Source organism: Andrographis paniculata, unplaced genomic scaffold (assembly GCF_009805555.1).
Source record: "Andrographis paniculata isolate CXL003 unplaced genomic scaffold, ASM980555v1 Contig32END, whole genome shotgun sequence".
NCBI lineage: Eukaryota > Viridiplantae > Streptophyta > Magnoliopsida > Lamiales > Acanthaceae > Andrographis > Andrographis paniculata.
Genome location: NW_026137565.1, coordinates 6,702,013 through 6,725,549, shown reverse-complemented (window position 1 = coordinate 6,725,549; position 23,537 = coordinate 6,702,013). Strand labels below are relative to the sequence as shown.

Genomic DNA, 23,537 nt, shown 5'->3' with positions numbered 1-23,537 from the left:
TGACCACTCAGAGAATAAGAATATATTCTTCTGCAACAAAACACAAGTAACCTTCTTTCCATGCTTTTCATGTGAATGAATGAATGCATATTTCAACACACACAAATACACACATTTTAACTATTCTTATCTCTCGGAAATGGATGTCGCCGGAGGGGGAGAAGGAGGCGAGGAAAATGCAATGATCAGAAGCAACAAAGAACTCATCGATGGAGCTCAAATTCAGGCAATGGCAGACATTATGGTTTTAGACAATGCTACTAGTGACACCAACATCCATGATGTCCACGGCGGAATCAATATCGGCTCTAGTTATTCGACATCAGGACACAGGCCGATACCGCCATTTTTGCTGAAGATATTCGACATGCTCTGCAATGAAGAAACTAACTCTTTGGTTTCCTGGAGTTCTACAGGCACGAGCTTTGTCATCAAGAACCCTCACTCATTTGCAGCCAATGTTCTTCCCATGTACTTCAGACACAACAACTTCCAAAGCTTCATTACCCAACTCAACTCCTATGTAAGCAATCTATTCATATATATATATATATATACACATGTATCATAATTGCAGTAAAGAAAGAATGTTATAATTGTACATTCAAAAGGGGTTCAGGAAAATCAGCTGGGAGCAATGGGAGTACAGGAACGATTACTTCAGGAAAGGGGAGAGGCATTTGCTCAGAAACATAAAGAGAAGGACACACATTCAGCAACAGCAGCAGCATACTGAATCCGCCATGGAACCTTCCTTCGACAACGAATCCCAGTTCTTGATGAAGGAGCAGAGTCTGCTAATGTCTGAGATCGCCAAGCTGAGAGAGAAGCAGCGTATGCTCGAAGAAAAGCTCGCCGAACTGAAATACCAAGTGGCCGGCAACGAGAGGGACCGGAGCATTACGATGCAGAGAATTCTCTGCAACCTGCGCGATCTTAGTAAACCGGATGATGACAGCAGGGAGAGGGAGACGCCATTGAAGAAGGGGAAGAGGAAACTGGAGGACAACACGGCCGTGTTGACGTCTCCTCCCCCTCCTCCTCCTCCTCCTCCTGGTGATGGTGATGGTTCTTCCAGTGGCGTCTTCAAGGTCGATAATGGCGTTGAGTCCAACTGCGAGATTGTGCTGGAAGAGGACATGGGAAAGCATCATCCTGCCTGCACCTACATTTCCTTGGAAGATTTGATCGCAGAATCCTCGTCGGATTGCGTCGATTACATCAGGGACTTGCAGGAGAAATCAAAGCCATCTCAAATCTTTACTTTGGACTGAATTAATGGATGTTAGTTTGCTTATTTTACTTCAAATTAATGTAGTTGTTAATCGTAACCAAGAGTTTTGAGTTTTGCATGTTCAAGAAATACTTATTTCCGGAGATGGCGTGGGCCCATTTTGGGTGGACACGTGGCGGTGCCCTAGACTGGGTTTGGTGGGGGTAGGGTTAGGATTAGGAAGCGGACAAAAGAGCGGAAATGGATAAGAGAAAAAGGAGACATGAAGAAAAGGAAGAGATGATTGCATTTGCAGGTAACATGGGGCTTCTCGAAAGATGGGGAGACAAACAATCTCATTTCAATCAATCAATTTTATGGCCCATTTTTAATTTTAATTTTAAACTTTTTTTTTTTTTTTCTGGAGGAATTATATAATGTAGGGCATAATAATACTATTCGGCCAATATTATTTGTGTTGGCGTGTAATTGGCTATGCAACAAAGATTTTTTATTATTATTATTATTATTTTTTATCTCATTCGGACAATTACAATATGAATCCCTCAAGTCCAAGAGTGGTTTGTGCAACATGATTATCACCATTATTATTAAATTATGCCCATTGGATAATGCTAACTTGGTCAAGATTTTTAAATGATATTTTCGTCTTTTCATATATACATTATTGAATCTTTTATTATTGTACTTTTTCTTTTTCATCAAACACAAGAATTTTGTTTCATTTTTTTTTAAAAAAAATAAATTATTTTATTTGTCCTTATGCTATTGTGTTTCAGCACACTAAAACTCATATATTGTTGTTGAGTAAAATATAATATTTTCTCATAAAAACTTTATAATAAGGTCACGTAACAACTATTTTTTATAAAGTAAAAAAACATGTCTAAAGTATTAAAAAAAAAAAAAAAGGATAATAAGGATAGATCCAATTCATAAGTGATCAATAATCCATTTTAATCTTAAAAGCATATATTCCCTCCCTACCTTTGAAATTTTGGCAAAAGTTTTCTTAGGTTGATTTAACCACATTCTTTATCATCTTAGAGTTTGCTCTTATTTTAATTTAAATCTTTTTTAGTAAGACAATAGTTAAGGACGACTATTTTATACAAATATATATTTATAAAATTTATAAAATGTGTTTGATTTGTATTTTAAACATAATCAGTATTATCCAATTTATACCATTATTTATAAAAATATACTCCCTCCGTCCTATAACATAAGTATCAATTTTTTTATTTTGACTCATAACGAAGTATCTATTTTTTTTAAGTAACTGTACTGTTCACTAACATTACAAATACCCTTACAACTTACAATATATTACACAAATGTCATTACATTTATATCACACATACTAATATTTTTTTATGAGACGGAAGGAGTATTATTTTATAAAATATTGTATCAAAATATTATTTAAAACAAAATTCAAATCTAAACCAATGACTTTAAATTTGTTTATGCCAATATTTTATTTGTATATTTTCTTAAGATGAATTGCAAAAAAATAAAAAATTAAAAAATCATAAGTATGGAATTTTATTTTAAAACTTGTTTGTAAATGAAATTGTTAATTTAATTATTTATAAAAGTGTGTTTGTTTTGTGAGAATTGTGCCGCTAATATAAATATAATAAGTGTGTAGTATATTAATTTCTTTTTAAAAATGTATTGAAAATTTTAAGGTAAAAGAACAAAGCATAGTGTTTTCTTCTTTTGTAAAATCAAAATAAAATTAACATTATTTATTCGAAATACTTTTCAATAAAAAAATACAATATTCTATCTTACCAAATATTACACGAAAATAATATTTGAATAAAAATTCAAATCAATATTTAATTTCAAACTAATTTATTTATTTGTTAATTTTTTTATTTTAATTTATTAGTTTAATGTTTTAATACTTCTAAGGTTAAAAAAAAACGCGTTTACTTGTATCCTTAATTCTACTTTAATATTGTGTATTTATGTTTTCAAAAAAAAGCTATATCTAAAATTTTATTATTTACTTAAAATTTACTAAAAATATATACATATATAATTTAAATTTTTATTCTTTCAAAAACTTATTATTTAATTGAAATTTACTATAAATATATTGTTTAATTAAAATTATTACTATTTCAAAATAGCATAATTGATATTGATATATTTTTTATATTAAATATACAAAGATTTTTTTTATTATTTTTTCAAGAAAAAAATAGTTGAAATAACGCACCAACATTCAAACATGTTTAACCAAACCTATTTACACAATAATTCTTTTGAACTATAACACTATTGAATTTTTAAAAAATAACAAATCAAATATATTTTGTTTTACAAAATATGACATGAATTATCAACTTTTTGATATTTCTAAAATTCCAAAACTCTATCAAAGTCTTTTATAGGCGTGTTCATCCAATTTTTACTCCAAAAAACATCAGATCAAACATCTATTTTTTTATTTTTTATATTATACTAAAAATCAATTTTACATTCAAAACATCGCATCAACACCTATTTATATCACATCATACAATTATTCAAATTCAAAATTTTTACTATTCAAATCCCAAATCAAAATCCAAATCTCCAACAAACACACCCATACATGTCTTTTTCGCATAGTCAATTCTTTACATTACTGTATACTATTCTACATGTACAGATCCATTGTGGGTTGGAATGAAGATTAGGTTTCCCTCAAATCACGACAAGAATGAAGAGGGAACATGAACATGAATATGAACATGCCACCTCTAATTATTCCATCAAGATTAATATAAATAAACAAATAATCAATTTATTAATAGACCCCTCTCCTTCCTCTTCTCCAAGATTGCCCCCACCCCACTTCCACCCTCTCCCTGTCTCCCATTGCCACCTCAATATGCACTTTATAATTTTATTTTAGTTTTATTATTATTACCATCTATCTCCAATCATACTTTTTTTAAATTAAAAAATAAAATTAGAATGCCTTAATTAAAGGTCTTCTTCTCCAATCAAGAACAAATCTTGATTTGATGTCGCTGTAATTAAATTACTCATTAATCTAATGTAATTTTGCATATTTGCATTTCAAAGGGTTGGGTGAAAATTCAAGGAAAAAAAAAAAAAGGCAGAAGAAGAAGAGACTGTACGTACACATAGATACATAGATACATACATACATACATACATACATACGTGGCGCCTAGTGATTGGACAGGCGCACATGAGCCCACGGTGGGTGCTTCCCCTCCACTGCCTGTCGACCTCATCAAAGTTGGGACTACGCCAAATAATTAAAAGCTTGACGTACGTATCGTATAAACACCACATTCGTATGGTATACGTACATGGAATTATTAAATAGGGCAAAAAAAATCCATTCTTTTTGCCCCTTTTATAATGCAGCCAGTAAGCAGCAACAGTAGTGTATCATTCATTATTATTTTTCGATCATCTGCAAGTGGGTTTTTGCCTTACCACTTCTTCTTTCTCTCTGCCCACCTTTCATCACAGTGAAGGTATAATCTCCCACCACTTCTTTCTTGTTCCTTTTTTTTTTTCTTTTTATGATTCAAAATCACAGAGATTCAAGTTGTTGTCGTTGCATTTAATTTGTAAAGCAAATAGTTTCTGGATCTAGTGATTTCTAGGTTGTAGTGATTCTTGGTGGATCTTTGGTTTTGGTTATGGGTTTGAGCTTTCATGGCATTTTTATTTTTATTTTTTTTAGGTTTTCAAGATTGCAGTTTAAAGGGCAGGATTGAGGTTTTCAAAGTTGAACTGGTTTAGTTATTTTGGTTTTGCAAATTTCCACCTTTTTTGTCTTTTTCTAGATATAGTCTGCCAATCCCTTTCTCATAAAATTCCTTCTTGTATAATATTATTGGTGCTACAGTGAAAAAAAATAAAATAAAACACTTTCTCCATAACAAGAATTTTAACGAAATGAGTTCTGTAATATTTGATTTATCAAAGTTGTCCTTTGATTTCTTTAATGTACAGAGATTTCACCTGTTCAATAGGGTTTGTTCTGTTTTTGTACTTTTCCTATTTATGACTGAATTAGCATACATAAGCATTTAATTGGAATGATTCTGACTTATACATTTGATTCTGTATATATAATCAAGGAGCCATCCTCCAAGTTTTAAATGGATCTTGACTCCGGCGACGACGGCGAATTTCCGGCGAATTCAGCTAATTCCGACGCCGAAATTCAGTGCCATTCGCCATTCCCTGATGAGGTGCTGGAGAAAGTTCTTTCTTACATTGATTCACACAAGGACAGGAATTCGATTTCCCTTGTGAGAAAAGATTGGTACAATGCTGAGAGATGGACAAGATCGAAGCTTTTTATAGGCAACTGCTACTCAGTGTCGCCGGAAATTGTGGCTAGAAGGTTTTCAAGAATTAAGAGTGTCACACTTAAAGGGAAGCCAAGATTTTCAGATTTTAATATGCTCCCTGTGGATTGGGGTGCTAATGTACATCCATGGCTGGTTGTATTCGCCAAAGTTTATCCGTTCTTGGAGGAGCTGAGGCTCAAGAGGATGACGGTCAGCGACGACAGCCTGGAACTGTTAGCCAAATCTTTCCCTAGTTTCAAGGCTTTATCTTTGTCGAGCTGTGATGGATATAGCGAAATCGGGCTCAAGGCAATTGCCGGATATTGCAGGTAAATGACAATCCTTTTTGTCACCGATGCAGCCTGTTCTTTTATGTCTATCTAGTGATTTGCATTCGGCATCTTTGGTTGAACTAATTTAGGTTTCTGAAAGTGGCTTTTGTCTTGAAGATGTGAAATTAAGGACCTTTGTTTTTGGTTATTTCAATAAAATGACTAAGAAAAATAGCTTTGTGTCCTAAAGAATTAGGTGAGGATCGAAGCTTTACATATTTTGTCTCACGCAATTTGCTGTTTATCTTGAGCTATCTTCGTGAGATTGTTGATATGACTTGAATCTAGTTTGCCACTTCGCTGAGTTTCACGGGGGTCAAGGGGGTGAAGTCCTCCTTGCCTGGGATCCGGGGGCGCAGAGTGGCCCCTGGCCCCGATCGTATGCAGTGTTGGGCTTTTGAGTTCGTATTGGGCTGAGTCAGTCTGATTTATTCTCTTAGTTTATATTAATAGAGTTAGAAATACGAAATCTGTAATCTTGCCGTTGTGAATAAATTTGTATTTTGTTTTTGTCCGGGGACATAGCTAACATGTTGCTGAACCACGTAAATCTGTGTCTTCTTTACGTTTTGTGTTTGTTATTCGATCATTAATTTTAATTTGTCACACCAGATATATTAGTTGTTCTACAATGTTATTCATGACTATTAGAAAGTGAACATATCCGTGTTGTTTTTCTTCTAGCACGACGAATCGATGGAATAAATCTGAGTGAAAATAAACCTAAGAAGACAACTAAAATGATTTCCTTTCTTGTTTTTCTCATGGAGATTATCTGATGTGAATGTTTTGCTTCTAGGAACTTGACCGAGCTCGACATACAGGACAGCGTAACAATCGAGGTCGGCGGAAGCTGGTTGAGTTGCTTCCCGGAGGATTTCAGCTCGCTGGAAGTACTAAACTTTGCCAGTCTCAGTAGTGTCGTAAATTTCGATGATCTGGAAAGACTCGTCAGCCGGAGTAAGTCGCTACGGGTTCTGAAAGTCAACGAGAGTATAACGTTGGAACAGCTGCATCGATTGCTAGTGCATGCTCCTCAGATTACCGAGCTCGGCACGGGTTCCTTCTCGCAAGAACTTACGCATCGACAGTATGAAGACATCCAAAGCGCGTTCAGCAACTGCAGAAATCTTGAAGTTCTATCGGGATTATGGGAAGGCGCAACCTCGTTAAATCTCCCTGTTCTTTACGGCGCTTGCGCCAATCTGACGTTTCTGAACTTGAACGAAGTCCCCCTTCAAAGCAGTGAATTTTCGATGCTTCTTGCTCACTGCCCCGATTTGCGTCGCCTTTGGGTGAGGCTTAATAATTCGTCATCGAGACAACGTTAAACTTACGGAGATGTTTAATGAAAGTATTACCTTTGTATGTAGGTAATGGATACGGTTGAAGATCGAGGGCTTGAGGCTGTCGGGTCGAGCTGTCCGTTGCTGGAAGAGCTTCGAGTCTTCCCGGCGCAACCTTACGATCACGATCACCACATCGGCGTTACGGAATTGGGATTTTTGGCAGTGTCGCGCGGGTGCCCCAGACTGCGTTACGTGCTCTATTTTTGCCGTAGGATGACGAATGCTGCTGTTATGAACATAGTTCAGAACTGTCCGAATTTCACCCATTTCCGGCTCTGCATTATGATGCCGCGCGAGCCTGATTACTTGACGAACGAACCTATGGATGACGCCTTCGGCGCTGTCGTGAGAACGTGTCGTAAGCTGAAGAGGCTTTCGGTTACGGGGCTGCTCACCGATCTGACGTTCGAGTACATCGGGAGCTACGCGAAGAATCTGGATACGCTGTCGGTGGCGTTTGCGGGGACGACGGATCGGGGGATGCAGTGTGTTCTTGAAGGTTGTCCGAAGCTGCGAAAGCTCGAGATTCGGGATTGCCCATTCGGGAACGTCGCGCTGCTGTCGGGGCAGGAGAAATACGAAATGATGCGATCGTTGTGGATGTCGTCGTGCAAGGTGACGGTGAGGGGCTGCCGGATGCTGGCGTCGGAGATGCCGAGATTGAATGTTGAAGTGATTAAGGATGAGGGGAGCAGCGACGGCCTCGCCGATAAAATTTATGTGTACCGGACCGTGGCGGGGCCGCGGCGGGATGCGCCGCCGTTGGTGCTCAGGCTTTGACGGCGGAGTAACGGTTGAGTTTTTGCTGCTGATCGATGCTTGTATGTAAATTGATTGTGAATTTTTATGTGTCGAATTATGATCCCAGGTTGCGGAATACGTAGTGTTTGTTGCTTTGTATGAATATTTGTGTTAAAAAGAACCGAAAATTATTTAAAATCAAACTGCAGGTTAAAAAATAATAAATAAATGGTAAAAAGCGCCGTCTGTGGGAATCGAACCCACGACCACATGGTTAAAAGCCATGCGCTCTACCGGCTGAGCTAAGACGGCTGCTTGTAGTTACTATTTAACTATTATTTATATAACTATTAAAAATAAATGACGAATTTCATGTTGAATTGTTATCGGTAGAATTTATACTATTAAGCCATAATTCAATTCACTTATATTTTGTCCTTCCATACACCAAATTGAAGTACAGAAAATGAAAACTATAGCAGCAAAAGAAGAATTCAGGCACCAGAAGAAATTTATTGTTATTTCTCTCTAACTAGGTTAATTAGGTTAGCATTGTAATACATATACATACATACATATATATATATATATAAACTTTATGGAATAGGACATATATATATATATTGATGATCTAAAACCAGTATATTAGTAGCTTAATTCCATAAGTCTTTGGCTGTTAACTCTTGCAATAAAAGCTTCGACTCTTTTGTGCAGCTCCTCTCTTGGCATAACAGTCTCTTCTTCTCCTCTACTTTTTTCAGTCATCATCTTCACTGATGTTGTCCTGATCTCCTTTTTGACCTTTAATGGCTCCCTTTTCTTCTTGATGTTTAATTCAATCTTGTTGCTCATGGTTTTTTGCACGTTAATATTCGAGCAAGCATATGAATAATTAGATGCATATGGCGATGGTGCTGCAGCAGCCATTTGATACCTTCTTGCAACGTAGTCATCGTACATGTCCGAGGCCGGCTGTGGCGACATCTTCGACTCTCGAATTAGGATAATCACGATGAGGTTTCCGAGGACGAGGAAGAAGCACTTGGCATCCACAAGAACATTCATTTTGTCTGTAATTAATTGGTGTGGAAGAGATGAGATTGAGATGATGAGGTGATGAATGATTGAAGGGTTTGAGGGTAGCCAAAAAGGGTATGAGAAGAAGCCGAAGCAGCAAGTGATCAGTGAGGAGAGAGAGTAGAGAATGAAATTGTAGAGAAAGTTGTGATTCTTGATCACCTTGTCATTCATCATCTTCTTCTTCTTCTCCATTGAAGATGAAGATGAAGGGATCATATATGATGGAATATTGAATTAATATTGGGAAATTAATTAAACATCCATGGAAAATTGAAGAAAGTGGAGTTGGGGTTTATATAAGGGAGGATATATATATGAATGAGAAATATAATAATATTATATGGAATTAATTTATTTCTAGTTTCTACATATGTTTTTAATTTGCATCAATCATCAATCACTCTTTATGTAAAGTAGAAATTTTTTTAGGTCTGTCTGTGCTTTTTTTTTTTTTTTTTTTTTTGAACTTTGAAAAGCAATAAATATATATATATATGTATATCTATATAGAAGTGATGAATTAAAAGAGTTTGATTGATTTCATGTTCCACATGGATTTCAATTAAGTCGTGCTTGCTTTCTTTCAGATTTTTGTTTCTAGAAGAACTATACCGAGTTTTAATTAATATTATATTAGTAAACTATAACATACGATATAAATATATATATTTTACGATATAAGAATTCCCAGCCGCTATCCAAAAGTGCGTACTGGATAAACTTCGATTGAACCTAATACTCTACACTAGACAAATCATGTATCGTAGGTGACCTGAAGTGTCGGGGGTTTGAACCCATAATCTCACGGTGATACCATATAAATATTTTGAAAAGTAATACGAGTGAATTTATAAAAAATAATAATAAATTATAAATAAGTATGACGTTGTTATAAATAAATATAAAAATAGAGATTTTTGTTGAGTCTCTGTGCAAGTACAAAGAAAGCATTTGCCACTCCAAGTCCAAGTGCACTTCGTGGAGATTTCCGATTGTCTTTTTCCTAAATAATTGAGAAGCTCATACTTAATTATATTATATGGACGCATTAATTAACTTTTTTCTAATTAATTATCACAACTAAGTTAAAAGCATATGATCAATCTTTTTAAACCATTTACATGATTCTCTACACACACACACAATATATATATATATATATTATTAATGACCCAACTTTATTTGGTGTAAAGCAATGAAAGTTATAGTGGATTTGTTAGGTGCAATGCATATGTGCTGATTACTGATTTTTTACTTTTCATTTTTTACCTTTTCAAGAATCATATTTGAGGGGTGGAGGAAATTGTTTCTTGTCTTAATTTACTTTGGGAGTTTAGGTGTAACAAATTGACACTCATTAAAACTATTTAATTCTAACTTTTGAAAAACCCAATAGCAAAAAATTTAGTTTGAAGTTACAAAAAAAAATAAAAATGAAAAAACCCATGAGGCAGATGGACAGCCACGTTTAATTACGTATTATTTGGGCCACAAAATAATTTAATACTAAGAATCAAATTTTGAGCCAAGTAAGAAATGGGCCGAACCACCTTTAATAGGTTTATATACATAATACTGTTTCTATATATATGATTTGTACATTGATTTTTTTTAATTTTTTTCTAATTCAAATTAATTTTAATTCCTTGTTAAAAAAATATATGTATGCTATACATGAATTTTCTTTTATTTATATTAAATAGTAATTAAAGAAAACAGAATTTTTTATTGAGCAATAATATTTTAAAATTGTCACCATATATATCTCTTACACAATTTGCGTTACAATCTCTTACACAAATAATTAAACATGTTAAGAATATAACAATATCCTAAATAAGACCCAAAATATCATAATTATAAAATATGAAAAAACTCATATATTCTAAAATCCTAAATAATACTAACAAAAATAAATTCTTTAGATTTGGTAAATCCCAAATTTGGAAGTTGCTGCAGCCTAAACACCCGAAAGTTAGTAAAATAATGGTATGATTTAAGTTACTAAAGAATTGACACAACTGATATTTTAGTGGCCAATAAATATTGATGTCATTTTTCTTATTATCAAATGGTACAAAAGAATGGTGTCCAGAATACGGACACGAACACTCTCGTATTCTGAACATGACAGTGAACAGAAGCATAAACATGATCGTGTGCAGTATTGACTGTCTGAAAAATAATTATACTGTCAAAATATCATTTAAATAATATTAAATTCAAAATTGTGGAACAGAAACACAACCAATATCTTCAAAAGTTAGTGAGTTAATTAAAAAAAATAAAAATAAAAATAATAATAAAAATGATCTATTTATAAGTTAATAAGTTAATATCACTTGCATATTGACGATCTATACATATTGATAGTTATTGATTTATGGTGAAATACTATTATTTTACTGAACTGTGAATAATTTTTTTTGGTCAACAAATATATATATATATATATATTACATCAATTTTGTATGAAAATTATTATAGTATTGATTTTAAAAAATCATGACTGACTATATTTAAGATTAATTGCAACTTTCAAATAATGTTGATTGATTCTATACATTTGAAAATATAAGAATTAAATAGCCTTTTCCTTATATAAATAATACTTTGAATATCAATAAGACATATTAGTAAAATTAACTTAATTTAAATTTTAAAATTTAAAAATAAAATATTTAATATCATATTTTTTTTTAAAAAAATATTAAATAAACAAACATCCAATACATTATAAACACATGCACGTAAAAAATTGTATAGAATATATAATTAGTGAATGTAAATGAATATTGTGTAATATATATATATATAATTGTGTGAAATACTTGAGTGAATTAAAATGATTTAAATAAATCAAAATTTTATAAAATTAATATTTCAACTTTCCAGGACCATGTGGACTCTATGACTTCAATGGGTAATCATGCTGAATATTAATGATATAATTATTTAAATTTTTTTTTAAAGAAGGGAAATATCCTTGTAATTTTCAGAAAAAAATTGCAGGAATTAAATCAAGATCATACTTTAAAATTTGGTTAGTTACTATTATGTTTCAAATTTGTGATTTAGCAGTAATTGACATTTATTGAATTAACAAAACTAAAATCCGACGAGATTATTTTTATTATTTATTTTGGATAAATACAAAATATTAAGTGCTGAGTCAGCGTCACCATTGTGGCCGAAGACATTTAAATTGCAGAGTTAATTTTGTGAAATTTCCAATTCATAATTAGTAACAAAATAATTTTAGAAATTTTTATTTGACAGCTAATATATACACACACAACTCGTCGTTCCGTACATTAACGTGAGTTTTTGTGTGTGTATAAATAGTTGTCCAGAGTTGGGTGTGGCTGTGAAGATACTCTTAGTCGTTAGCTGTAATTCTCCATTTTCAGTTTTTCATCTTCTGATTTGATTTTCGGTGGTGGAGAAATGGCCGGCGGTGGTATTGCACCTTCTCCCGGCGGCGGGAAGGCGTATCCGGGGAATCTGACGCTGTACGTGATTGTGACGTGCGTTGTTGCGGCGATGGGAGGACTTATTTTCGGCTACGATATTGGGATTTCAGGTAGGGTTTTGGTTTGTTTTGGATATTGAAATGGATGATTTCGATTGGATTGTGGTTTGTTTGATGTTTGATTTTTCTGATTTTGATTTCGATTTTAATTTGTGGAGGCGGTGTGACGTCGATGGATTCGTTCCTGATGCGTTTCTTCCCGTCGGTTTACCATAAGGAGAAACTGGATGCGAACACGAACCAGTACTGTAAGTTCGACAGTGTTACGCTTACGCTGTTCACGTCGTCGTTGTACCTGGCGGCGCTGGCGTCGTCGATTGTGGCGTCGACGGTGACCAGAAAGCTCGGAAGGAAACTGTCAATGCTGTTTGGAGGAATCCTGTTTTGCGCAGGAGCGTTGATCAATGGCTTCGCGCAGAACGTCGCCATGCTCATTGTCGGTCGGATTTTACTCGGATTTGGAATCGGATTCGCAAATCAGGTTTTCTATGATTGTTTATTCTGAAGATCTATTTTCCTAAATCCTTAATTGATTGATTGATTGATCGAGCGATTGATTGTTTGTTTTTTGCATTTGTTTGCAGTCTGTTCCTCTGTACCTTTCAGAAATGGCTCCGTACAAATACAGAGGGGCACTCAACATCGGATTCCAGCTGTCGATAACCGTCGGCATTCTGGTAGCCAACGTACTGAACTACGGCTTCGCAAAGATCGAAGGCGGTTGGGGATGGAGGCTGAGCCTCGGCGGCGCGATGGTTCCTGCTCTAATCATCATCCTCGGATCACTCCTCCTCCCGGAGACGCCTAATTCCCTAATCGAGCGCGGCAAGCGCGATGAGGCTCGAGCGAAGCTCGTCCGAATCCGCGGAATCTCCGACGTCGACGAGGAATTTCACGACCTCGTCGCCGCCAGCGAGGCGTCGCAGAAGGTCGAGCATCCATGGCGGAATCTGTTGCAGAAAAAGTACAGACCTCATCTCGTGATGGCCGTACTCATCCCCTTCTTCCAGCAGCTCACCGGAATCAACGTAATCATGTTTTACGCGCCGGTATTGTTCAAAACCCTAGGCTTCGCCAGCGACGCCTCTCTAATGTCCGCCGTGATCACCGGAGTCGTCAACGTCGTCGCCACCTGGGTCTCCATCTACGGCGTCGACAAGTGGGGCCGCCGCTTCCTCTTCCTCGAAGGCGGCTCGCAGATGTTCATCTGCCAGATCGTGGTGGCGATTTGCATCGGCGTTAAGTTTGGGGTCACCGGAGTCGCCGCCGAGATCGAGAAATGGTTCGCGTCGTTGGTGGTTCTGTTCATCTGTGTCTACGTGGCGGGCTTTGCGTGGTCGTGGGGCCCTCTCGGCTGGCTGGTTCCCAGCGAAATCTTTCCGTTGGAAATCCGGTCGGCGGCGCAGAGCATAAACGTGTCGGTAAACATGATCTTCACGTTTCTGATAGCTCAAGTGTTTTTGTCGATGCTGTGCCACATGAAGTTTGGGCTGTTCTTGTTCTTCGCTTTCTTCGTGGTGGTTATGTCGGTGTTCATATATTTCTTCCTGCCGGAGACGAAGAACATTCCTATTGAAGAGATGATGTACGTTTGGAGGAATCACTGGTTCTGGTCGAAATACGTCACTGATGATGATCTTCCTGCAAATGGACGATCCGCCATGGAAATGCAGGCTGCAGGGGAGAAGAAGGTCTGACTGAATTATTGTTACTGTTACTATTGTTATTGTTATTATTATTATTATTAGGTAATAAGTGTAAGGTTTATGATGAGTAAGATGCTGTAATTGCTGGATTATTGTTTTTAATTTTGTGTTTTTGTTACAGGACTTTGTATTTTGTCACATTGAATTGTTTAAATTTATGGTTATTTATTATTTATTTATTTTATAATGGGTAACGTTTCTCAAAATTTAGTGTGTTTTTATTAGTATAATTTTATGCGCGCCCGTTTAATGTTTATCGAAATAGTAGCATTGTAATTTGTTATCATCTCATTTAATAACTTATATATGACAAAAATGTTTCGGATTTACTTTAGTTGAGAAATTCGAATGATTTGGATAAACTTGACCCCCACTACAAAATAAGGACTTAATTTTTAAAAACAAATGTAACAACACCAATGGTTAAAAAAGAGTAAAAAATGTTCATTTTGATACATATATTCAATCGAGCTTAATTAGTAAATAGTCCGAAATTTTATTGGAATGGATATGTGGATAAGGAAGGCCAATAAATAAATAAATAAAAATAAACAAATAATGAAATAGAAAAGTAGGAATGCAAATAATCACATGTGGTTTAATGAGAATCACCCTTTACATCGACAGAGAAGTGAATTCATTCATGTGTTATTACAATATCATGGAAAGAAAAACATATGGTACAATGAATTCAGTCACGGTCTTGCAAGAAAAAAGCAATGAGGTGAGGTGGGGTGGCAATAATAATAATAATATTCATACACAAGACTACGTTGCATGGCTTGTAATTAATTGTGAATAGATAGATCTCCGATAAGAATAAGAAGTGGATAAAACAAACAAAAAAAGGCATGTTTGAAGTCACGGGGGATTGGATCGCAATTGCATCACAAGAAACATCCCATCATTTAAATCACCTGTGTGTCGCAATGACCGACCATACAATAAAGTTAATTAATCATACATAGGATATATAATTGGATAAAGATATATCCTATAAAGATTTTAAAAAATATAAAAATAGATAAGTGCATGACTACGAATGAATCCATGCATTGATTGATTTATAAGATCTGTGAAAATTTACTCAACTCTACTTTTCATTTGGACGGGGTATACAAGTCATTTCACCTTGGCCCATTAGAATAAGAAAGCTTAAGCCCAAATGCATACCCATATATATATATATATATAGGATGATCAATCAAGCTCGTACTGTTCCGCATCAAACATGAACTAAGAATAAGAATTTAATAAGCTTTTATCCATCACAAAACAAACAACCAAAGGGTCCCGTGTTGCTACAATATTTATATTTATATATTGAGTATTAGTCGTTACCCTATCGATATAGTATTGTTTTTAAATATATGATTTCATTTCGAAATCTAATATGCTTTTTATTACATTAAAGGTTATATATTTGTAATATTAATTTCAAAATGAATTGTATTATGTATTGAGTTTTGATTGATGTTTGCAGGTGGATCATACAACACACCCATGCAAATTAATCCCTTGGTTGATGACATAACAAATATGTTGTAACAAAATTTTAGTGGAGATTGCAGTGCATAAAATTGATGTAATCGATTTAGTTTAATCATACGTGGGTTAAAACTCCAGATGTAAGTATCTTGTGATCGAATTGGATTATCAATTTCATGTGTTACATTTTTTAGCTCCTAGAGTATATGTCCGTGTTGTTTAATCGGTTCATGAATTGTCCGTCTGCGTAAGTCAGCTTGTGATTATGAGCATACAACATACTAAATATATGTGTATAAAATACTTACTCAAAGTTAAAAAAAATATATATATATCTATATTTTTCTCTTAACAAAATATTACATCAAATTATGTTTAAATAAAAATGCAACTTTCAAATCCAATCTAAATTGAAAAAAAATAGATTTCGAATATAATCTTTACATTCTTCACTCTCACTATATTCCGGGAGAGTGAATTCTCTCGCATCCCCCCGGCCCCTTCGGCTCTCCACCATAACAGCTACAGCAGTAGCAGCAGCAGCCACACAGATTCTCCCCATATCTGTATGTATATGTTAGCTCAATCTTGTCTGTATGTATAGGCAGGGACAGTGGTTTTCTTCGATTTCTAGGATATGAGGATAAGGTTGTTTTGTCTGCCTGTCTCTGTCTGTCAGCAATTTTTTTGTCCCAACACTGACTCTCTAATTCTAATTCTTGATGCATTTAGCAGTTCAAATGATTACCATCGATCAACTGTAATTCTTGATCCACGAGCAATGCAATATATTTGATCAAAGATCAGATCAGATCAGAGTTGGGATAAAAAGATAAGGGCAAGATAATGCCGTTCATAGCCACCACAGACAACAAGTACAAAAAGAACAAAGTATCTACAAGCATGTATGTATATGTGTGGCAAAAAGCCAAATTAGTATACCTTAAAAGTTACAGAAAATTCGAATTAAAATGGCAGATGTCACATTGATTGCCTTTTGGAGGAATAACTATGATTAAAAAAAAAAAAAAAAAAGAAAGATTGAATGCATCATTGAAAGACACTCATGGAAGCTTTCGTGATAGAGCAACTCAACTCATACAGCAGAATCTACACCTTCGCCTTGTCGGGCTAGATACCGCTCTCTTCTTTCCTTCTGCAAATGCAAGAATCGTGGATGGTGAGGATAGAGGTCAGACAAGAATGACATTGAACATATTCAAGAAAGGAATTCAAAGTGAGAGAAGTCACCCATTCGTCGATAACCAGTCCTTCCCCAATAAACTTTGGGACCGTTTCTTCCAAAGGCTTTTTGCGAGCCTCCGATTCGGCCTCTGCCTCAGCTAATTGACGCTTCAGTTTATCTAGAGCCTTCAAATGTAAAGCAGGCATTTCGGTAAATTGAATTGCTTTATTCTTTTTGAAATTGCTAAGTAAATACACTTCACAGCATATAAGGTGCAGAAGATTTCGAATACAAAGTATTAACTTACAGGAGTAGGACGTTCGATGTCAAGAAAAACAACCCGTAGTATTTGCTCAACTGCCACTTGGTCCTTGTTCTCATCAAACTGAGCCGAGAAGGAACATATGTGAAAAGTCTATTACAGATTGTAATGCATGGAAAATGGTGTTCACATAGATTTTCAAAATACTCAACTACTCATACCTATAGATTGTCGTAGCAATGAATGGCTTATTTTCCAACTAAAATTTTCTTAGAAGTAAAAAGTATGTAGAGAAAAGTGGATGCAACGAACCAGTTCGGGTATGTAGTCCATAGGGCCCTTCACTTTTAGGCTCATAATCTTAAACTTGACCCTGCTTTTCTGATCGGTTGGTTTTTCATTGTTCTCTGGGGGCTCCACAAACTTAAACACTAATTGGAAACAGCCAAGACCAAGAAAGATAAGTAATTCATGTATAAGCCAACTTGCAAAATTCTTTAAACTCAGCAAATGTCTATCTATTCACAATATTGGCATTCATGATTACACAAGTTCAAGTTGAAGAATGACCAAATAATTACCGGTTGCTATTATACTCTCGCCAGGAGCAAGAATGGCACCAGGTGGACGCATAAAACAACTTTTTGGTGCAGTTGTTTGGAACTGGAGTAGACAAAATTAAAGAGTCAGACCAAAATATCTTACAAAATTGTCTATAGTGCACAGCCTATGCCAATTGCATATTGGAAATAATCCCAAAGACAAAAACAATAAAAATAAGTGCTCTAGAAATACCTTGAATGCTACATGAGACTTGCTCGTGTTTTTTATTTTGATAGCACTCCGGACTTGCTTACCCGGCTCATCTACAAGTAGGCACAAATAAAGGACTTTGGTTTGGCCAATGGAAGTGTTACAATATTTGCAGATAAAATATGGAAAGTAATAGTAATTTACACAAAGCATTTACAAAAATATACACTTTCATGAGCATCCTAATAACCAATCAGAAAAGCCATGTTTAAAGCAGATCTAGTGAAACTCAGAAAGTTAACTGTGAACAAGAAACCAAACAAATAATTTCTTGATAAGCAAAATTTCTCAACATAATTAAGCAGTTCCAAACAGGTTTTGTCAAAACTTCATGGCAAAGTGTCAATGTTACTTGCCAATGTATCAGTTTATTCTCTATCCAAGGCAACTGACTATGGAAAAAATTAAAAATTTAAAAAGCTTGTTTTGCAGACAGTAGGCTACTTCGATCAACACAAACACTCTGAAAGGTCACAGATTCAATGGCAACTTCCAGTTTTCTCTCCAATTCCATTCCCATAAAGTATAGATCGGGGCTGCTCCCTTTGTGCTGAGCACAATTTGGAAAGTAAAGATAGAGTCTTGTAAGTTATAAATAAGTTCTTGTTTCAATATACCAGATTTAAATTTCATATTTATACTCTATAAAAATTAATGGAAATTTGTAAGTATTGACAGAAAAATCTTAACGCTTTTTAAATACACACACACATAAATATAGAACAAACAATAAAAACCTAATTAGTGAAATCATTTATGTCGAATACCCAACAAGTTAGGTTGAATTAAACCGAATCGAATTTGATTGTAGGCTTCCTGGTCACACCACCACAATTTAGTAGGAGATAATAAAAGATAAGAAGCAAATCGTCATAAATGCTCTCAGTTCTATCATCAATAGCATGAAAATTGCCATATACGAACACCAGCAGAATTAATTCTAACAGTAGAGGGGGAAAAAAAAAAAAATCAAATCATGGAAATAACCACCAGATCAAGCACAATAAGGAATCTAGCTGGAAATCTTCACGAAAAATTGGGTTCAATAACCAGGACCGTTTTCCTTGTTAGAGAGAGATCGAAAAACGATAATTTAAGAACTTACAAGGAAAATAGAGCTTATTAGATGGATCAAGCTTCAAACGACGGCGCGTGGGGAGCAAGGATCTGGCGACGGAGGAGACGGAGACGGTACCACTGGACTGAGCACCACCCGATCCCTCCACTTGAGTATTAGAATTCGTGTTCCCATGGCCGTAATTGTACTGATTATAATGATGCAAATTCGATGAAGACGACGACGTCGTCGACTGAGAGTTCCGGAAAGGCAGCTTGAACAGCCCCCAGACCTTCCCGTCCGTCTTCTCGTCGTCAATCGCCATTAAATTCCTGTCGCGAAGGAATTGATTCAACTTTTTGGAGAGTCCCTCTGCTCTGTTCTGCTCTGCGTTTTGGAAATTTCAACGACCACTCGACCAGCCACTCCCAATTCCTCTTTTTATTCTTCAATTATCAAAATACTTAACGCTAAAAAATTAATAAATATTCCTCATATAAATATTATTATACTAATAGCTCAAATTCAAAAAATAAAATAAAATTTATTAAATAAAATGTAGCTAAAGGTATGAATTATGGCTTTCAATTATTTTTTCTTCAGCCACTTTTATGAAATTTAATTTACATGCGTTACGGGTGGGGCTGAGTTAGGTGCTGGAAATAATGGTGGAGTGGTTGACAAATACGTGTTGACTCCCACCAAATTGACTTTTAAATTACTCAAATTAATTTTAATTCTTTTCACAAAAATAACCTTAGTTGGGCCATTTGACAAAATGGGCCAACAATTTCATAGACTCTAACTAATAATGGGCTAAAGCCCATCCAAGCAAATGGACCAGTAAATCGATTACAAGCCATACATTACTAAATTATTTTAAATAAAATAAAATCAGATTTTGTTATGGCATTGGAATGAGGAAGAAGTTAGAAGCTTCCAGATTGCATGGGGTTGCTAAATATAGTATACTTGGCACACAGGCAACCACTTCTCTTGGCAAATGCAGAATTATTCTTAGTAAAAAATAATTTACAATTTTAATTTAATACTAAGGGTTCGTTGGAGGAAACCAACATAGCTGACGAAAATAAATTTAAATATTGTTTGACCAAATCTAAAACCAGTAGAGCTGTTTGTGATAAAATGTGGACAAGCAGACACCTTTGCCAACGTACACATGATTTTCAACGTTCTTAATTATTTAATAATAAAAAATAATAAATAATTCATGCAAATATTAAAATATATTTTTGAATTGTAAGTACTGTTAGTAAGGGTATTTTAAGGGTATTTTAGTAAATACGGCAGTATTTTATAAATATTATAGAGTAGAAATATTAATTGTGCGGATAATTGATTAATTAGCTGTTGAAGACTTGTGATGGATTGAGGTTCCCAGCTGATGCAACCACGTGTCCACCCTGAGATCGACGGCGGGGATTAATTATTAATAAATTTTCTTGTTCGAGATTTTTGGCTTTTGATGTTACTAAGAACTATTACCAAAAAAAAAAGAGCTATTTTTCTAATTGTTTGAAAATTAAATTTTATAGATCGAGGACAGTGTCGTTTTCATCCATTTTTGTTGCGTTCTTTGATAAATAATGTTATCATTATTGCCCTAATTTGGTTCTATTGAGATGTGAAATCATTTTTTTTTCTACAAATATGTAATAATTTAAAGAAGAAAGTATGTATGTGCATGTGACTAGCTTTGGTACATATGAAAAAATTGAAATATTTCAAATTATTAATTGTACGAAGCTGGCTGGCGTATATACACATGTACACACACAATAAATGCATTGCGGCAAACGGCAAACTCAATTATTGCACCCATGAAATTTAATGCAAAATTTGAAGTCCTCATTGCATTAATTATACATATACAAAGATAACGATATATATTAAATGATAAAAAATATCCAACCACAGGGAGACGACCACGTGGCGTGCACAAAGAAAATAAGTAAACGCGGAGGGCAGAAGCGTCATTTCGCTCGCTAGGTATCGGATAGGCTAAAAGCTACATGGCTCGAATGCGAAGCCATGCAGGAGATGACATGAGATGTTCATTATAATAATGCAATAATTTTTTTTATATATATATTTTTTAAAATATCAATTATTTTTGAAGATTTAATTAGTTAATTAAAATATTTACTGTGGCTAATTGTAGTTGAACAGGTGGAGATGTATAGATATGATGGGAATTTCTCCAGAAATGAGGGACACGTCGCCTATGGAAGTAACAGGGACGGTCACCGAATCCTTTTGACTTCGATTTTTGTGCTGTTTCGTACATGAGCTATATGTATCTATATATATATATATCATCGTGCCCATCACTCTGCCAGTAGTGTTTGCCCTCGATCTGCCTGAAACTAATAATATCTCTGGAAGAAACTAAAAACATTTAATGCCATGGGAAGAACACCGTGCTGTGACAAAAATGGACTCAAGAAAGGGCCATGGACGCCGGAAGAAGACCAGAAGCTTATCGATTATATTCAGAAACATGGATATGGTAGCTGGAGAACTCTTCCCAAGAATGCTGGTATATATATATATATGTACACATACATACATATATACCCATATCTATATGCGAAGAAGAAGAAGAATATATTACTAATGGTTTTTTTAATTTTGGGGGTTTAGGGTTGCAGAGGTGCGGAAAGAGCTGTCGTCTCCGGTGGACGAATTATCTCCGGCCGGACATAAAAAGAGGGAGATTTTCATTTGAGGAAGAAGAGACAATTATTCAGCTCCACAGTATACTCGGAAACAAGTTCGTTCTTGAATTCTTAATTCATTTTCTTGTTTAATAATTTGATTCGATTGGAATTACTGATTTATTTTATTACACAGGTGGTCGGCGATTGCGGCGAGGCTGCCGGGAAGGACGGACAACGAGATAAAGAACTACTGGAACACACACATAAGGAAAAGGCTTCTGCGAATGGGGATCGATCCAGTCACCCACACCCCTCGTCTCGACCTCCTCGACCTCTCCGCCATTCTCAACTCTAATAATATTCCGACAGGATCATCAGGACCGATGAATTTCTCCACCTTGTTAGGGCTGCAGCCTCTGATCGATCCTCAGTTGATTCGCCTCGTTTCGTCCCTGCTGTCCTCACAAAATCAGGGTTTTCAGACAATTGCCGATGGTAATAATCATCTTCCCCAATCTTCGATCCAGTTGCCCTCGCAAATTCAAGCTCCTGGGCAGGATAATTTATCAGCGCCATACGACGTCGTTCCGCCGGAGAATCTCGACGGGCAGAATTACGGGGAATGGCAGCAAAGCGCTGACCAGTCGATGCTTTCTTCTCTTACAGAAGATTACCTGCAAATACCTAACAACGGCGGCTACTACGCGTCGGACCAGTCCGCCGTCGGTGGCGGCGCGCCTTCGTCGGAGACGACGACTTTTCAATCTAATTACGGCGGCGCCGGCGCCGGCGGTGGTGGAAATTTTAGCTTTCAATCTGGTTTGTCGAATATATCTACGCCATCGTCGAGTCCAACGCCGTTGCATTCGAATTCGAATAATAACAATGTTTACAGCACGAGCAGCAGCAGCAGCAGCGCCGAGGACGAGAGGGAAAGCTATTACAGCAACATTTTGAAGTTTCAACTTTCAGACATCATAGACGTTAACGATTTCATGTAATTAATTTCCTCATGTCGTCGTCGTCAAGATCTGTGTAAGGTGATACGGATCTGTAGACTGCATTCTGTTTGTTTCTGTTTTTAATTTTCAGGTCACATACGTGTCTTGTAAGGATCAATATAATTTCAGTAGAAGTAATTAGATTAACTTTGCTTAATTAAATCAGTTTATTTCTTCTTCCATGGCTTTCCGATCTTAGTTCATGTCATTGTCAACAAATTTGATTAATCAATGAAATCTGCTGTCCAAATGACAGACAGACATAACAAGTGATGCTAATCTTACTAGTCCATGTCCGTAGCTCGTTAATTAAATTAATAATTTAATTAATTTAGACAAACCTAGAAGCTACGAACATAAACAAAAGGAAGTTATCGGATCATAGATGGTGAAATTAAATATTTGCATGGATACTGTACGTAGACGTCAGCACCATACATGTATGTGTCTCAGAAACAATTGCTTGATGATGGAGAAAACGACAATTAATCAATTGAGTAATTAAATATTACGTAAATACCTCATCATTTATATATCGTTTGAGCAATCTTGATCCGCTGTCAGATTATTAGGTTGTCCAATTGTCTCGTTAACTTGCTTAATCGGGAAAAATATATTTCAGGCATTAAAAAAAATTAATAATTATCCGATCGGTCCGTACAACTATCGGGAAAAGAGAAAAGTGCTCCTTTGTATTAGTATAGTGTGCATGGCCTCATATATCACGACAGAGAA

At 35.4% G+C, this 23,537-nt stretch overlaps 5 protein-coding genes and 1 non-coding gene across 6 annotated transcripts; 4 read left to right on the top strand and 2 right to left on the bottom strand.

The window, feature by feature from the left end:
* The first annotated feature begins 79 nt into the window (after window positions 1–79).
* LOC127248069 (heat stress transcription factor A-2b-like) lies at window positions 80–1,628 on the top strand. Its single transcript, XM_051270228.1, has 2 exons — window positions 80–523; window positions 612–1,628. Exons 1-2 carry the CDS (start codon window positions 80–82, stop codon window positions 1,272–1,274), a joined length of 1,107 nt encoding a protein of 368 aa, XP_051126185.1. The 3' UTR covers window positions 1,275–1,628.
* A 2,986-nt stretch (window positions 1,629–4,614) lies between these two features.
* Window positions 4,615–8,196, top strand: LOC127248108 (protein TRANSPORT INHIBITOR RESPONSE 1-like). The gene is made up of 4 exons (XM_051270291.1): window positions 4,615–4,746; window positions 5,359–5,903; window positions 6,706–7,201; window positions 7,280–8,196. The coding sequence occupies exons 2-4, from the start codon at window positions 5,380–5,382 to the stop codon at window positions 8,033–8,035; spliced, it is 1,776 nt and encodes a 591-aa protein (XP_051126248.1). The 5' UTR covers window positions 4,615–4,746; window positions 5,359–5,379; the 3' UTR covers window positions 8,036–8,196.
* A 39-nt stretch (window positions 8,197–8,235) lies between these two features.
* On the bottom strand, window positions 8,236–8,308 carry TRNAK-UUU (transfer RNA lysine (anticodon UUU)). The gene has a single exon. It is a non-coding gene; the product is annotated as a tRNA-Lys (tRNA).
* Window positions 8,309–12,331: 4,023 nt separating this feature from the next.
* On the top strand, window positions 12,332–14,493 carry LOC127247595 (sugar carrier protein C-like). The gene is made up of 3 exons (XM_051269518.1): window positions 12,332–12,659; window positions 12,767–13,089; window positions 13,193–14,493. Exons 1-3 carry the CDS (start codon window positions 12,524–12,526, stop codon window positions 14,303–14,305), a joined length of 1,572 nt encoding a protein of 523 aa, XP_051125475.1. The 5' UTR covers window positions 12,332–12,523; the 3' UTR covers window positions 14,306–14,493.
* Window positions 14,494–16,621: 2,128 nt separating this feature from the next.
* Window positions 16,622–19,652, bottom strand: LOC127247596 (vesicle-associated protein 4-2). Its single transcript, XM_051269519.1, has 7 exons — window positions 19,169–19,652; window positions 18,046–18,116; window positions 17,832–17,913; window positions 17,563–17,681; window positions 17,296–17,373; window positions 17,054–17,173; window positions 16,622–16,958 (listed from the first exon to the last, which is right to left on the bottom strand). Exons 1-7 carry the CDS (start codon window positions 19,443–19,445, stop codon window positions 16,899–16,901), a joined length of 807 nt encoding a protein of 268 aa, XP_051125476.1. The 5' UTR covers window positions 19,446–19,652; the 3' UTR covers window positions 16,622–16,898.
* Window positions 19,653–21,389: 1,737 nt separating this feature from the next.
* Window positions 21,390–22,995, top strand: LOC127247990 (transcription factor MYB41). Its single transcript, XM_051270109.1, has 3 exons — window positions 21,390–21,680; window positions 21,785–21,914; window positions 21,995–22,995. Exons 1-3 carry the CDS (start codon window positions 21,548–21,550, stop codon window positions 22,800–22,802), a joined length of 1,071 nt encoding a protein of 356 aa, XP_051126066.1. The 5' UTR covers window positions 21,390–21,547; the 3' UTR covers window positions 22,803–22,995.
* Window positions 22,996–23,537: the final 542 nt, after the last annotated feature.

Bases quoted from the DNA above. Each gene is read 5' to 3' on its own strand.
- LOC127248108 (XM_051270291.1), top strand. From the start codon at position 5,380: ATGGATCTTGACTCCGGCGACGACGGCGAATTTCCGGCGAATTCAGCT. The intron at 5,904-6,705 runs GTAAATGACAAT...TTTTGCTTCTAG, and splicing joins GCAATTGCCGGATATTGCAG to GAACTTGACCGAGCTCGACA. The intron at 7,202-7,279 runs GTGAGGCTTAAT...CTTTGTATGTAG, and splicing joins CCGATTTGCGTCGCCTTTGG to GTAATGGATACGGTTGAAGA.
- LOC127247596 (XM_051269519.1), bottom strand. From the start codon at position 19,445: ATGGCGATTGACGACGAGAAGACGGACGGGAAGGTCTGGGGGCTGTTC. The intron at 18,117-19,168 runs GTAAGTTCTTAA...GCCTACTTGTAG, and splicing joins TAATAAGCTCTATTTTCCTT to ATGAGCCGGGTAAGCAAGTC. The intron at 16,959-17,053 runs GTGACTTCTCTC...TTGCATTTGCAG, and splicing joins GACTGGTTATCGACGAATGG to AAGGAAAGAAGAGAGCGGTA.
- LOC127248069 (XM_051270228.1), top strand. From the start codon at position 80: ATGAATGCATATTTCAACACACACAAATACACACATTTTAACTATTCT. The intron at 524-611 runs GTAAGCAATCTA...TACATTCAAAAG, and splicing joins TTACCCAACTCAACTCCTAT to GGGTTCAGGAAAATCAGCTG.
- LOC127247990 (XM_051270109.1), top strand. From the start codon at position 21,548: ATGGGAAGAACACCGTGCTGTGACAAAAATGGACTCAAGAAAGGGCCA. The intron at 21,681-21,784 runs GTATATATATAT...TTGGGGGTTTAG, and splicing joins AACTCTTCCCAAGAATGCTG to GGTTGCAGAGGTGCGGAAAG. The intron at 21,915-21,994 runs GTTCGTTCTTGA...TTTATTACACAG, and splicing joins CACAGTATACTCGGAAACAA to GTGGTCGGCGATTGCGGCGA.
- LOC127247595 (XM_051269518.1), top strand. From the start codon at position 12,524: ATGGCCGGCGGTGGTATTGCACCTTCTCCCGGCGGCGGGAAGGCGTAT. The intron at 12,660-12,766 runs GTAGGGTTTTGG...TAATTTGTGGAG, and splicing joins CTACGATATTGGGATTTCAG to GCGGTGTGACGTCGATGGAT. The intron at 13,090-13,192 runs GTTTTCTATGAT...ATTTGTTTGCAG, and splicing joins GAATCGGATTCGCAAATCAG to TCTGTTCCTCTGTACCTTTC.